At 42.5% G+C, this 14,811-nt stretch overlaps 1 protein-coding gene across 2 annotated transcripts in view; it reads right to left on the bottom strand.

The window, feature by feature from the left end:
* Positions 1-14,449, bottom strand: part of ANK2 (ankyrin 2) — a 566,593-nt gene extending 552,144 nt beyond the window's left edge. The window contains exon 1 of one of the 2 annotated variants that reach the window (XM_073340925.2): positions 14,178-14,449. In XM_073340925.2, coding sequence (XP_073197026.2) covers positions 14,178-14,249 — 72 coding nt within the window. In that variant the 5' untranslated portion in view covers positions 14,250-14,449. Of the gene's footprint in view, positions 1-12,274; positions 12,292-14,177 lie in introns of those variants that run through there. The other variant, XM_073340929.2, reaches the window with a different exon arrangement.
* Between the last annotated feature and the right edge of the window lie 362 nt (positions 14,450-14,811).

The raw sequence follows: 14,811 nt of genomic DNA, 5'->3' as shown, positions 1-14,811 counted from the left end.
CTCAGTTTAAGTCAATTCTCAGTCTAAATTACCAGCTTATTGGCAACTTCTGAAGTCCATTTACAAGTTGCTATTTTTAAAAAGTTTTTTTAAAAATTCCACTGGGAGACAAAACATCCAGTTTAATAGATCAGCACAGTTTACTTACTTTAATAACCCAGGGGTTTATTCTCCATTCATTGCATACACATACTTAAAAAGGATACCATCAGGTCAGTTGAGACCGCAAAATTATGTTTCAGAAAATTAAGCACCTACAAAGTTTATCAAAATAAGTGTTTCCATAAATTTTATATTATTGTAAGGGAAACAATTTATCTTTATAGGAGTTGTCCTATGGGATTTAAAACCCAATCATTGCAGCATCCTGCTAATGTATGCAAACCAGCAAGTGAAACAATCTACACTAAGCAATCATATCCACCTCCAACAGCATTTGCAGGTTATAGCCCTGCGGTCTAGCCATCAACATGGTATAGCCTCTTCAATGCACGTACATAAATTCTTTGTAAGTTAATGGAATGCTATGGAAAAATAGGCCTATCCCAAAGTCTCTGACTTTCCTGACAAGGAACATTATAATGACTAAGGAATATCAAGAGCAGAATCAAAACTCACCAAATCCAGATCTCCTCACTTGCATTTGTCTTCAGGCTTTTGTATCAAAGGATAAGGACAGTTGAGGGGGAGGGATAGCTCAGTGGTTTGAGCATTGGCGCGCTAAACCCAGGGTTGCAAGTTCAATCCTTGAGGGGGCCATTTAGGGATCTGGGGCAAAAATTGGGGATTGGTCCTGCTTTGAGCAGGGGGTTGGACTAGATGACCTCTTGAGGTCCCTTCCAACTCGGATATTCTATGTACACACCTATTTTTAGCAACTGTCACAACAGTATTGCCAGCTATAGTAATGTTTCCATGCAATTAAGAATTGTCTCTTTTCCACTTCAAGTGCTTCACATGTTGGTTTGTCTATAACTACATCTTAAGCTAGAGATGATTATAGCATCAGGTTGTTAGCTAACTGAAGGATTATGAGTCCTGCAGATAATTACCGGTCTTCAATTAGCATCAGAGGGAGATACACATGAAGTCTGACACCATTTATAAACTGGTGTCATGGTATGTTTCACCTATTGTTTTACATAGGGTTTGTGTGGTAACTATATTAACCCTATTTTACAAACATCCTCTCACTTCTGGTTGTGTCCTATATCTACTACATCATTGTGGAAGACCAGGGAACTATTCAGCTAGAAAGAAATTTCACAGAAAACTTAGAGCAAAAACCCTTTCTCTAGGATTTCAGGTTTATTTTGACAGGGTTCCTCTCTCATTCAGTTCTCTTTTTCCTATCTCTGGCTACATTGCCTCCATGTGGGTTAAACACCAAAACCAGCTCTAAACAGTCCCAACGGGGGGTGGGGGGGGGGATCTTTCTCTTGAGCTCTGTATTCTGGTTTTTACACACAAAGCTCTTTTTAAGACTCTGCACCTAATTAGGCTCAGCTGTACCTGATTGCTTCAGCTCAGGCAGGCATTCCCAGCTGAGACTCTGAAAACCTCAGCTGCAATTTAACTCAAAGAGCCCCATCCCAGAGTCTGGCTTGGTATGGCTAATCTCCCTCGAGAGATATCACTAGGATTGTGAATGCCTCTCCAGAAGACACTGTTGTTGTATTAGTGTGGAGTGTAATTTACAGTCCTATTGTATTTTAATTGGTTTGATTTTTCAGGATAAAATTATAATGCAATTTAGCAATGGATGTTCCCATCTTCCTACTCAGGCTTTTATTTATTATTACTTGTACTACACTATGGCCTACAGGCCCAAAGTGACTGAGCCCCATTACGCTGGCTACTATCTATACATATAGTACGAGACCTAAGCAACTTCAATCAGAAGTTTATGTTTACAAACAGTTTTTATTTATTAATACTGCTTATCACTTCGTCCATTTTTAAGTGATATAAATTCTAATACTAATATCACAACATCATAATGCCCATTTTCTTTTTTTTATCAATGGGAGTCAAGCATCTAAATCCCTTTGAAGATCTGGGCCTTCCTCCAAGAAAAAATTGTTTTCTGCTAGCATATAGTGTACACATTTGTGTCTATACAATACACCCTGTATTTTTATATACAATATAAGGAGAGCTGATAGTGCCCTCCATAGCTAGCTTGCCTATCACCTTCCATTATAAAGAATCTTTGCAACCTTTTTCTTTAGAAGCTTTAACATCTCATTTGCTGCAAGACTTTGAAGCTTGGCAGAGACAAAGCCCTTGGGCTAGGGGCATGCCTTTTATTTGTCCTATGAAATTCTGTTTAGGTCTGGTTGAATTATAAACTTTTGAAAATCACCATTGCCTTAAAAATATTAGCAGCATGCCAAAACAGTAACACTGAACATGAACATTCTAAAGAGTGTTACTGTATATTATGATAGTCATTAATTACATGATCAAATGCTATTTTTCCATAGGAGTGCTGCCTCATTAAGTGCATGGAAGAGACACAGAAAGGGTTAGAATTAAGATTGCATGGGCAACCTTAAATATAATATCTCCGAATTTTTGAGTGTTTAACTTTGCAACTTGAATAATATTTTTAATGTAGTTATTTACACTGATTTATTTATGCATTAACTATAATTACCTTTTCCTATTATACCTTCCTTACACTTATTATACAAACAGTTTCACTACCCATTATGTTTGATTATTTTAAAATGCTGAATAGAGACTCTGTATTGGCATGCATTTTTCCCAATAAATCACACGTGGTTTACTGAAATCACGAATTCATATTTGTTCATTTCTGCAGACGTTCTCTTTGTTTAATGTTGTGCTGCCTAAGCTCATATGTCACCACTTTTACTTTTTTAATAGCTTTAAAAGGTCAAAATTAAAGATAAGATTGAACCAAAACTCTGGATGCTGATAAAGTGTTTAGAACTGGAAACTTTGTTTGGGTCCATCTCTGTTCATGATTAAATGAAACGGGTTTATTTATAAAGATCACATGGTAAATCACATAATATATCAGTTAATGTAAATATTCTGGTGATTGTCTTTGCATCTTTCCCTGACTTTTCTAAAGAGGCTTCATTCAACTGGATTATTTATTTATCATCTTCCACTTTTCAGTATTATTCTCAATATGAATATATTCAAGTATGTCTGTGGATAGTGTTTTATCATATACAAACAACAACAGTTAACATATCATTAAAGTGGCGATTATAGCCATACAACCTTCACCTTAATTCTGTCCCCTTCGGCCAAAATTCATGTGAACTGGAACAAGCAGGCGCAATTTACAACTCCCTTCACCAGCTGATCCCCCATGCACCTGACAGGGTTCACCCCTGGGAGGCCACAGGTGTTGCTGCTGCCTTCCCTCAGGATATTCCACCTGAAGTAGGCTGCTTTAATCTGTGACTGGAGCCAAACAAACACCCAGAGTGCTAGGGGATGAATTGCTTCTGCACATAATAGGGTTTCCTGGGATGTCTTATGCAACTACACTGGCAATCTGTGGAGTCTTTGGCAAAGAAGAGGTTGTGACCACTTTATACCAGTGCAACCTCCTCTCAGTGGATCTTTGGCTACAGCAGGCCATGGTAAAGGTCTATGCTAGTAGTAGCCAGCACAGGTCTAGGTTGAGTTTGATCCCTTGCATGTACATAATAATAGGGCTCTGCACAATTTTTTTTTAACTAGTCCAAAATTCCACATTCTGCATCTAAAGATAGAGCAAAGGCTGAGATTGGCCTCAGTTGAATCCCTAAAAAAAATAACATTCTCAGACTCTGGGTGGAGGGGGGGGAAGCTAGACCTATATCCAAATTTTGCAACTAGGCTAATTTCTAATAAATAGATGCAGTTCTTTTCCTTAATACAGTAAAATACTTGCATCAAAAATGTAGATAAGAGGGAAATTAGGACACTGTTAATGGATTAAAGAATCTTCCACCTCTGGATCACAGGTTTAAATCCAGCCCAGTTCAGTAGTGAACAAGCACTGTTACCATATGATTGCTGTTTGTTCCCTATGGGAAATGTGTCTAGTAATTTCAGACCAGTTAACACATCACAAAAGCCACTAATACTCTTTGGCACCCTTGCTGGCTGTCCCAGAAGAGTTACCATGAACTCTCATCTATTCTCACTCTCAGAACTGAAGCCCTCCAGGGATGAAGCAAAGTGGCAAAGCAGTGTAAGGAAGTTTTCTCAGTTACTGCCTGGCTGTACCTGTTCTGTAGAGAGAGAATGCCATCCTGCAGGGCTGTCAATCTGGCATCCACCAAGAGCAGTAAATTTAAAAATATGTATGTTAAAAAACCCTACAGATACCAAAATGAAGACAGTTGAAAAAGAAGGAAAAACATAGAGAGGTTTTCAGAAGGATTTCAGATTACTCAGTCACTGCTGCTAACCTGATTTTCCTACTGATGATTGGCTCCCACATTCCTAGGTGGTATATTTACTCTGTGTGCGTACTCACTAGAGCTAGTTGCAATTTTTTTTTACCAAAACCCTTTTTTGTCAAAACCAAAACTTTTCATAGGAACCGATGACACTTTTGTCAGAAAGGTTTCTCTTGTCCAGTATAGAATTTCTGGTCAAAATGAGGCACAGAGACCCACCCCAGAAGTTAGGGCATTCACCTGAGATGTACAAACCCCTGCTCTCCCTCATTTGGAGCAGCAACTTGATCCTAGTTCTCTCATATCCCAGGTGAGTACTCTGGGGACTCTTTCTCTCTGTTTTTATGAAATATTTTGAAAGGTCTTGGGTTAATCCTGATATAGACTGGAAAAATCTTTGTAATCGCGAACATTTTCATTGAATGGGAAAACTACTTCCTCACCACCTCTAATACCGACTTCACTGCTATTGCTGATCATGTTATCATCTCTCTCTCACCTGCATGTTGAATTTCTCACACTATATAATGACAGGTTTCAGAGTAACGGCCATGTTAGTCTGTATCCGCAAAAAGAAAAGGAGTACTTGTGGCACCTTAGAGACTAACCAATTTATTTGAGCATAAGCTTTCGTGAGCTACAGTTCACTTCATCAGACGCATTCAGTGAATGAAGTGAGCTGTAGCTCACGAAAGCTTATGCTCAAATAAACTGGTTAGTCTCTAAGGTGCCACAAGTACTCCTTTTCTTTTCACACTATATAATACATTCTGACACCTGTGCTTCTTGCTTCAGTTTTGTTTTCACTTTCACCTCTGGAATGCAGCAAAAGTCACTAGCTACAATTTCAGTGCTCCAGAGAATCAGCAACACTGATAAGAGGATGTTCCACCAATTTTACCCAAGATTATTCTTTGGTCTCTTGAATAAAAGTTAAACAGTGCCATTTAAAGGGATGTCTGATCATATTTTCATGCTCTGGTATCGATAGTAGTTTCTCTTTAAATTTATAGACAGCTCAAATCTGAACACTCCATTTTTCTCCCTTACATTTAAATTGCACTACAAATCATATTCTTTTCCTGCTAACGTATTAGGCAGTCTTCACTTCTTATGGATGATGAACAGATCCTGGAAGATAGTAAGGAAGAGCTGTTTCCTATTTTTTTCTCTTCATTCAAAATATTTTAATCCAAATATCACAGAGGACTCTCCTCCTCAATCTTCCCAGGGCTGTCAATCTGGCATCCTCCATACCAACTTGCAGAATCCGAAGTATGGGCGACAATATTCGTGAGCTACAGCTTACTTCATCTGATACATGAAAGCTTATGCTCAAATAAATTGGTTACTCTCTAAGGTGCCACTAGTACTCCTTTTCTTTTTGTGATAACATAAGTACATCAAAATGTAATCAGCATAATGGCTTCTTGTTAACGTACCCATTTGGTCTGTAACAGCCTGAGTTTATTGCCATGCTGCAAGACCTCTCTTCTCCCTTCCTCATAAAAAGCTGTGAGAGATGTGGTGGTGTGGGACTCTGGTAGTGGTTGCATAAGGAGAGTCAATAATTTTAGCTGTATTTGGGTTATTTGATTTCATCGTGGGGCTTATATCTTTGTATATGTACTATTAAATGTTTGTGAAGGGCATCCACTGCATTGTATAGATGCTGTTTCATTGCAGCCTAGTAAAAGTCCAAATAAGAAATACCAAACTCATATCCAAAGATCAGAAACATGACTGCTGAGTGGCTCCTTTCTAAGTGTAATTAAAAATAATTCTAAACATACAGTAGACAAAATGCATATTAAGCATATAAGAAAAGGAGTACTTGTGGCACCTTAGAGACTAACCAATTTATTAGAGCATAAGCTTTCGTGAGCTACAGCTCACTTCATCAGATGCATCTGATGAAGTGAGCTGTAGCTCACGAAAGCTTATGCTCTAATAAATTGGTTAGTCTCTAAGGTGCCACAAGTACTCCTTTTCTTTTTCGAATACAGACTAACACGGCTGTTACTCTGAAACCTGTAATTAAGCATATAAGGCATTTGTAGCCATGAAACACTTCTTTCATTATTCATCCCTACATATTAATTCAGAATGTTGTGTCGCTGTCTCATGTTCATTGCAGAATAAATACCTGAATTAAAAACTAATTCAGAATGCTGAAAAACTAATTCAGAATGCTAAAAAGTACTTGATTTGAAAGTAAAAATAATCCATCAGACCCCTAATGGAGATACATGTAACTGTGGCAGCTAACAAACTGACTGCTAGGTAACATTGTAAATCATTGCAATAACTCTTTCTAAAATAGTGAAATAAAGATATGCACAGAAAAATAAGGTTTTCAATTTGTCATTAAATTTATATCTGACTAGTTAGTAGTTAATTTCGCTACAGTCTGAAGACTGCTTTCCTTTCCCTTTGGTTGCTTCTGACCCCCAGGAGCCATTTTGGTAACCAAGGACAGCCAGGGTGTAGAGATGCCCCAACCATATACTCCTTTTACCCTAGACATGCCCCTTTGACAATGGTCAGGAAGGGGGTATGGTACTGGAATTTACATTAGAAGATCCTCCTACACACATGGAATACTCCACTAGCCATGGCCAGCCCACAACATTTTGACACCTGAGGCGGGAAGCTCAAATGACGCCCCCATGCTCCCTCACTTGGGCCAAAACTTTGAAAGGTCTCAATTCTGCCTTCTTCCTGTTCTGCTCCTCTCATGGTACTGCTCTGCTCCCTACCCCAATAAAGGAAAACTAACAACTTAAAATGCCTTGTTCAAAAATTTTAAGTAACACTTAACTTTCAAACGCCTGAACAGTAAATGTAACTTTTCTTGTCTGCGTAGTAAACCCTAGCATTTTTATCTGTTTGAATAATCAAAGTGGTGCTTTCCTTGCCTTCTTGGTTGCGAAGATTTGAACTGCTTCCTGAAGGTCCACAGTCTGGGCCAGCTCATGCTCTACTGAGATGGCTGCAAGGCCAAACAGCCTCTCCTGTGTCACTGTGGAGCGTAGATGTGTTTTTATTAACTTCAGTTTGGAGAAGCTGCGTTCTCCACTGGCAACTGTTACAGGAAGTGTTAGAAGTATGTGCGGAGCAACAAAAGCATTTGGAAAGAGGGTGGTCACCTTATTTGTGCACACATATTCCAGAACAGCCTTTGGAGTTGATCCTGATGAAATGTGTCTTGAAAGGGCTTTCAGTTCATCACCTAAATCACTTGCATCAATATCATGCATGTCATCATGTGTCAACACTGTCTCTAGTGCCCTGCATTGCTGGTGTAGGTCTTCTTCAGGTATAGCGAGGAGTTTGGGAGTATCATACAACTTCCCAAATATACTGCTGTGTTCCTTGAGCTGCATGAAACGTTCTTCAACTGAGTATATTGCACAACCTAACACCTGGTTAAAGAATTCAACTTTGAATTGTTGTTTGGGGTCTCTTATGGAATTATCCCGTGCCTCGTAATCAAAATGTCTTCTTCTTCAGTGACTCTTGTATTCTTGAATGGGTGGGAAAATAGCCTCAGTGTGAAGTTCTTCTGCCAACTTCTGTGCACTCTTCAGAACATTTTGAAATCCCTCATTTGACCGGTAAGACTGTAGGTATGACTTTGCTTTGTCCAGTTGTTCCATTGCTCCAGATATATCAAGGTCAACACCTTGAAGTCTCTTGCTCACCTGACCTCTCATGTCAGCTATCGCAATTCCCGTATCTTCCAGCTTTTTAAGAAGCACATTTGTCATACCAGCTCCTGTAGTATCATCAATGTCAATAAATTCTAGAAAATGCTCTCTGACCGTCACCATTGCAGGAACATTTTCACTAGGTTCTGTTGTTGTTGCAAAACGCAACATTAAAGTAATTTGTTCCGTATGGCTGATGTCAGGTGTGCAGTCCAGAATAACAGAGTAATATCTTGCTGACTTCAGATCTGCCGCAATCTTCTGTTTGACTTTTGTTGCCAGTAACTGTATGATCTCATTTTGAATTGTTTTTCCATGGTAGTGGAGTGTGTACATTTCTTGGGTGGTGACTCTTCTTAGATGCTCCTGGAGTACAGCATCAAACTCACCCATCAGCTCCACAATTTTAAGGAAGTTTCCACTGTTTGGCACATACAGCTGATCTGAAGTGCCACGCAGTGCTAGGTTTTGGGTAGCAAGCATTCTCACAATGGCAATGAGCCTTTTCAGAACATTTTGCCAGTAAAGAGACTCTGATGCAATCTTCTCTTGATGCTGATCATCTATGGTGGCCTTTAACCATAGTCTCATCTCAAGCTCTTTCCATCTGTGGAATGCTTTCTGGTGATTTGCTTCTCTTGGCATGCCAGATTTCTTGCCAGATTTTTCCAGTCCTTTGTTCCTGTAGAACCCAATGTGGCTGGAACATTAGACTGGAAGAGTTTGCAACACAAACAGTATGCAGCATTCTGGGGTTTTGAGTACATAAGCCATGGCCTCTCCACTTTGTCACCATTGGGGATTTCACGCCAGTAATGTGTTGGATGGAAACTTCTATTTTCATTGTCTTCGGGGAACATGACATTTTTCATTTGCTGTGGCCCATGCAATACGAGGAAGTCCCTCAGGCTACCGCTCAAGTGGGTCTACAGTCCTAGACTTAAGGAACTAAACTCAGCAGCAGCTGTTTCTTGTGCTTCCACCACACTCTTCTCTGATCTACACTTTTCTTCAAGAATGTGCATGGTTACATCCATTTGAGATGGAGATATGAATGCTGCAGTAGCTGCTAGGTCACCTGCATTCTGACTAACTGGAAGATCAGGCATCTCCTCACCACTCACATCCTCACTGGGGCCGGAAGGCTCACCATGAACATTTGTGTCTGTGTAGCTCAGGAGAGCTCCTTCCTGCTCAGATAGAAAAGCTTCCTTTGCTTTCTTTCTTTTTCTGAATGCTGCCCCAGAGGGGTGTTTTCTTCTCTCACTCATGACTGCTGTTCTGTACCCGCTATAGTGGCTCTCTACACTCAGTTGAAGGGGACAAATAAGCAGGTTACGAGCAGGGCCTGAGTGAGAGAAGACATCAGCGTCTTAAGGGCCTAACTGGCTCCTACTGCTTCAGCTGACTGCCTGTTCGCCTCAAGGGAGTTCAGGGAAGGAGCAGGAAACAGGAAGCTCCCTGAGAAGCTGGTGTTAATCAGTCCAGGCTCCTGGGGGTGCTAGGGAGGTATATAAGAGGATCCTCCTCCTCTCTCTCCCTGCAGTTCCTGCTGCTTTCTGTTATTCCCTTTCACCTTTTTTCCTCTCTGACTGTTATGTCTCTTGTGCCCTCCTTCCTCCAGCACAGCACTCCACCATCACTGCGCATCTAGAGCAGAGAGAATACATATGCACCAGCAGCAGACACAATTTTTACACTCTGGGTCCTAGTGGCACCCCGCCAAGGTCTGGCACCTGAGGCAGCCGCATCAGTTCATCTCATGGTAAGGCCACCCCTGCCACTAGCCACTTGAGCACACGTAACAGCCCAGTGAAGCCTATGGTATTTGTCTCACTTCCCCGGTATGTAACATCTCACTTTTCTTTTGGATGGAATGCAATATTGTCTCTGTGTCTTTAATATTACCATGTAGAGAACAACTCACTGGTTCTAGAATGGCTTCTCTTTTTCCCTTCCCTCTGTGGACTGTGGCAACAGCAACCCCCAACTGTTTGCTATTAAAAATAAATAACTGGAAACGTAATATTCAAGTCATATTCATGACTTAGATTCTGACCATAGATCTAAGAAATGCACCAAAGGGTTGAAATGTGCAGGAGGATCAAATCAAATTTCTATTGAGGTGAGTCGCCATAGCAGCTCTCAGTCACTACAAGGGATGATTCTGCATATCTGGTTCAAATAAACATACTGAATAAATTATAAGCAAACAAGCTACAAGTTTCTCTATGGCCTGATTTCTCCAAGATTCCTAGTGTTTAGGTTTGGGACCTGATTTCTTCAAGGTCTGATTTCGTCAGGTCCTTGCTAGCTCTTTACTGTAACTTCTTTTTGTCCCAATACTCCAAGTCTTTGCTGATTTCACTGTGTAGAAAGGGTCAAATGAATTCAGGAAAGTCCCCTATTCACTTTGCTCACTTCTAGAATCAAACTCAGACTGAACTATTAAAGCCCGGATACTTTCTTCCTCATGTTCCGTTTCCAGCTGGGAAGGAACAGGAAGTGCCAAAATACTTGAAAAAAAGACTGTTCTTGTGGTATTTCCAGCTGGGGCCAGAAGCAAATGTGTCTTGAAATCTCACACAAAAGCCTTGTTACCCAAGATTTCCAGCCTGACCTTTCAATACATAATAGATTTGGCTAGTTCAGATAATCATCCAAACTTCTGAAGGGTTATCTGAACTCCAAAAGCTGAGATTTCCCCATAAACACTATCACTACTTTGTCAACAGAAGATACAAAGAAGACTACATATGTGGCACACTAATCTGATTACTTACCAAGAATCCTTTTTTGAACAGTTTTTAATTTACTAATTTTATCATCTTAATCATGCTACTTTTGAAGTCCTAATATAAAAAGCAAACTCAACGTTTCAGACCTTAGCAGGACACGCCCATTATTATCTATTCTATTTCTAGTATGTTCAAAAACACTTGCAGAACAGAATCACTGTAATTCCCTGCAGTCAGAAGTTGGCAGTATTTCTGTTCTACTTGAGTGGATGAAGACCAGGCCAGGTGGAGAATGGCAAAATAACTCTAAAAAACAATTTCAAAATTCAAAAAATGCACCAGTCACTACAATTTACAGCTCTTTTTTGCAAATTGCTGCATTATATTAATTAGGAATTGTATTCATGTGCTTCAATAAACATGTCTCACCCACAATAGTAACACACCCTAAAATATTGGTGAATGTATAGCTACTGTTATTCAAATTGTTTTAATGTAACTTTGTATTAATCTCTTGGCATCCTGATATAATTCAATATATATACATATGAGTATTATATTTAACATACATGCATGTATTACACATGCACACCTACATAGTATTTGAAATAGTCTTGTTTGTATATTTATATTAGAATGTTAAGAGGTAAGGAGAGACGTGTCAACAGATTAATAATTAACTGTTTGCTTTCAGTGCTTTACCTTTCAGTCCTTCTGCCTGTTAAAATTCAGTGATACTTTGGTTTTTGGATCCCTCACCATCAATGTTCATAAAATGACATCATCTAGCTCACTGAGTTGGGAGGGGTTCTATATGATTGGTACACACTGATGGGAAAGGCCCATGTGTTTTTTGTCATAATTTTAATGTAATTCAGTAGCAACTAGGGTCCTACTTTCTATATATTTATTTAGGAAGTATTAACAGGTTTACAAATCCTTGCCATGTAAATATCAAAAATACACAATGATTGCAACAGTGAATTTTATTTAGAGACATTATATAGGAATATTGCTATCAGATCTCTCTCTTTTTTTTTTAACAGGGTGGTACCACATTACAAAGTGAGCGTCATCACAACATAGGGTCTTGCTTTCTACAACTGAATTCATTTTAGAAAATTTAGTGCATGTCACTGAAGAACATATTTATTAGATTTCAACAGTATAGATATCTTATCTTTGCCCTTGACACAGCATGTCAAAATCAACAGAAGCAGCAGACAGAGGCAGCAAGATGGCAGTCAAAAGAAAGATCCAGTACAGCATAGTCACCAGAACTTAATTAGATTACAAACAGGTAGATCGACAACCCCTTAATTTTTCACTGAGTTGCCAAACAAGTGGAATGAAGGGAAAAGAAACTGAGAGTCCTTATAATACTACAACTTACATGAATCAGACCATGAACCCCTGGAGATCCTGATGTGGAAAGCGATGTAAACCGAAGGTGAGCATAACACTTGAGAGCATTTCTAGATGTTATCATAACTTTTCCATGTTTACATTGAATTTCCCCTCCACCCGCCCCCACCCCTTCCCAACAACTGCAGCTCTGATCATTTACAGAGAAAAAAACCTGCCATCTGCTATCCTCACATATCCCCACTTCATTTCCTGAAGCCCAATCCTAGCTGAGCCAGTAACCAAGGAAAACTCCAAACTTCATCCTCAGCCTGCCTCCTCCTGTATCAGAGCCACCCTTGCTATCTCCGTGTCTCATCAGAGCATGACAATAATAACACAGCCAAGAAAGATCACACTCACGCCTACACACATTGACATACCGCCTCTGTGCTACCCTTCCTGTCATCAGTGCATCTGCAGATCACAAGCATACACCACACAGCTCTTAGACACCCAGATGGCTTCAGCCCCTCTTATATGACACAGTGCAAATAGAAACCCACATTCCTCTAGAATACAATGATAAACTCTGTGTCTGTGAGAGAGAGAAAAAGAGACAAGTGGTGTTTGTCAGTCATACAATGTCCTGCTATTTGACTCTTCCAGGTTATGTGGTGTTTCTCATGTGCAGTGTTTTGTGTGTGAGATGAATGAGTCAGGCTTTGTGTGGGTCTGAGATGTTTTAACACACGTGGTGGTTAGTGTCATCTGTGGTATTTGGTTCAGTGCTCTCTATGTCAGACGTGTGTCTGCTGTGTGTGACACATGGTGTCAGTGTGAAGTGAGCGTGTGTTTGTTTTGTACAGGGAGCATACATTACTCTGTGTTATGCATTCCACGCAGACTGTGTTGTGTGCCAGTGCCTTGCAGTGTGTGTATTGTGCAGCATCACGTCAGTGTGCGCCAGGCTGTTATTACAATGTGTGGTTGTACCAATGCCGTGCAGGGCGTGTTGTTGCGCCAATGCCATGCAGTGTGTTCAGAGGCACTGTGTAGCAGTGCCATGCAGTGAGTGGAGGGAGGCACTGTGTGGCAGTGCCATGCAGTAAGTGTTGTGTGGCTGCGTGGCAGTGCCGCGCAGTGTACTGTGAGACAGTGGAGGCTAGTGCCATGCAGTGTATCGTGCGGCAGTGTGTAGCAGTGCCATGCAGTGAGTGGAGGGAGGCACTGTGTGGCAGTGCCGTGCAGTGTACTGTGAGACAGTGGAGACTAGTGCCATGCAGTGTATCGTGCGGCAGTGCGTAGCAGTGCCATGCAGTGAGTGTAGGGAAGCACTGTGTGGCAGTGCCGTGCAGTATATTGTGAGACAGTGGAGGCTAGTGCCACGCAGTATATCGTGCGGCAGTGCGTAGCAGTGCCATGCAGTGAGTGGAGGGAGGCACTGTGTGGCAGTGCCGTGCAGTGTACTGTGAGACAGTGGAGGCTAGTGCCATGCAGTGTGTCGTGCGGCAGTGTGTAGCAGTGCCATGCAGTGTATTGTGTGGCAGTGTGTAGCAGTGCCATGCAGTGTGTCGTGCGGCAGGGCGTAGCAGTGCCATGCAGTGAGTGGAGGGAGGCACTGTGTGGCAGTGCCGTGCAGTGTACTGTGAGACAGTGGAGGCTAGTGCCATGCAGTGTATCATATGGCACTGTGTGGCAGTGCCATGCAGTGAGTGTAGGGAGGCACTGTGTGGCAGTGCCATGCAGTGAGTGTTGTGTGGCTGCGTGGCAGGCTGCGCAGTGTACTGTGAGACAGTGGAGGCTAGTGCCATGCAGTGTGTCGTGCAGCAGTGCGTAGCAGTGCCATGCAGTGAGTGGAGGGAGGCACTGTGTGGCAGTGCCATGCAGTGGGTCCTGTGAAGCGGTGTGCGTCAGTCCCAAGCTATGTGCCCTCTCCAGGGTGCACCCACCTGGCGAATGCGTGCCTGGCTGGCGGGGGGAGAGGACCCGCCTCCCGGGCCGGGGGAGGTGGGGGAAGCCATCTTCCTGCTCCTGGGCTCCTTCTCGTTGTCACTGTGCTCTCCCCAGCCCTGCCGCCCGGCCTCCGCCTGCGACCGCCGCAGCCGCCTCCCGGCCTCTCCTCTGACAGCGCCAAGGGCAGGAGGAGGGAGCTCTGATCATCCCAGAGCCCCGCGCCTCGCCGCGGCCGCGGCCGAGCGCAGCGCCGTCCCAGCCAACCCGGGCCCCCGGCGCGCCCTGCAGCGGTCGGTGGGTGGGAAGGGCTGGAAGCCGGTCACCGCATGACCTTGCCCGTGGAAGTCCGCGCCAGTGCGGCTGTGCCTCCCCTCGGGCTCCGCGGCGGGGCGGCTTCTGCGGCAGCCGCGCACACCAGCCTCCAGCCCGCGTGTGTGTGTGTGTGTGTGTGCGTGTGTGTGTGCGCGAGCGAGGGGGTGGGGAGCGGCGCGAGCGCTGGGATTATTCTAGCGGCCCTCACAGAGAGCGGCGAGCCAGCCAGCCAGCCAGCAGGCTGGGCCGCTGATTGAGCTCATGGACAGCTCCTGGAAATAACGTCTCGCTGCAGCACTGCTGGCTGGAGCCGAGGGT

This window comes from Lepidochelys kempii, chromosome 4 (genome assembly GCF_965140285.1).
Source record: "Lepidochelys kempii isolate rLepKem1 chromosome 4, rLepKem1.hap1, whole genome shotgun sequence".
Classification (NCBI taxonomy): Eukaryota; Metazoa; Chordata; order Testudines; family Cheloniidae; genus Lepidochelys; species Lepidochelys kempii.
Note: the sequence above shows the minus strand (reverse complement) of the source record. Positions and strands in the feature narration are given on the sequence as shown.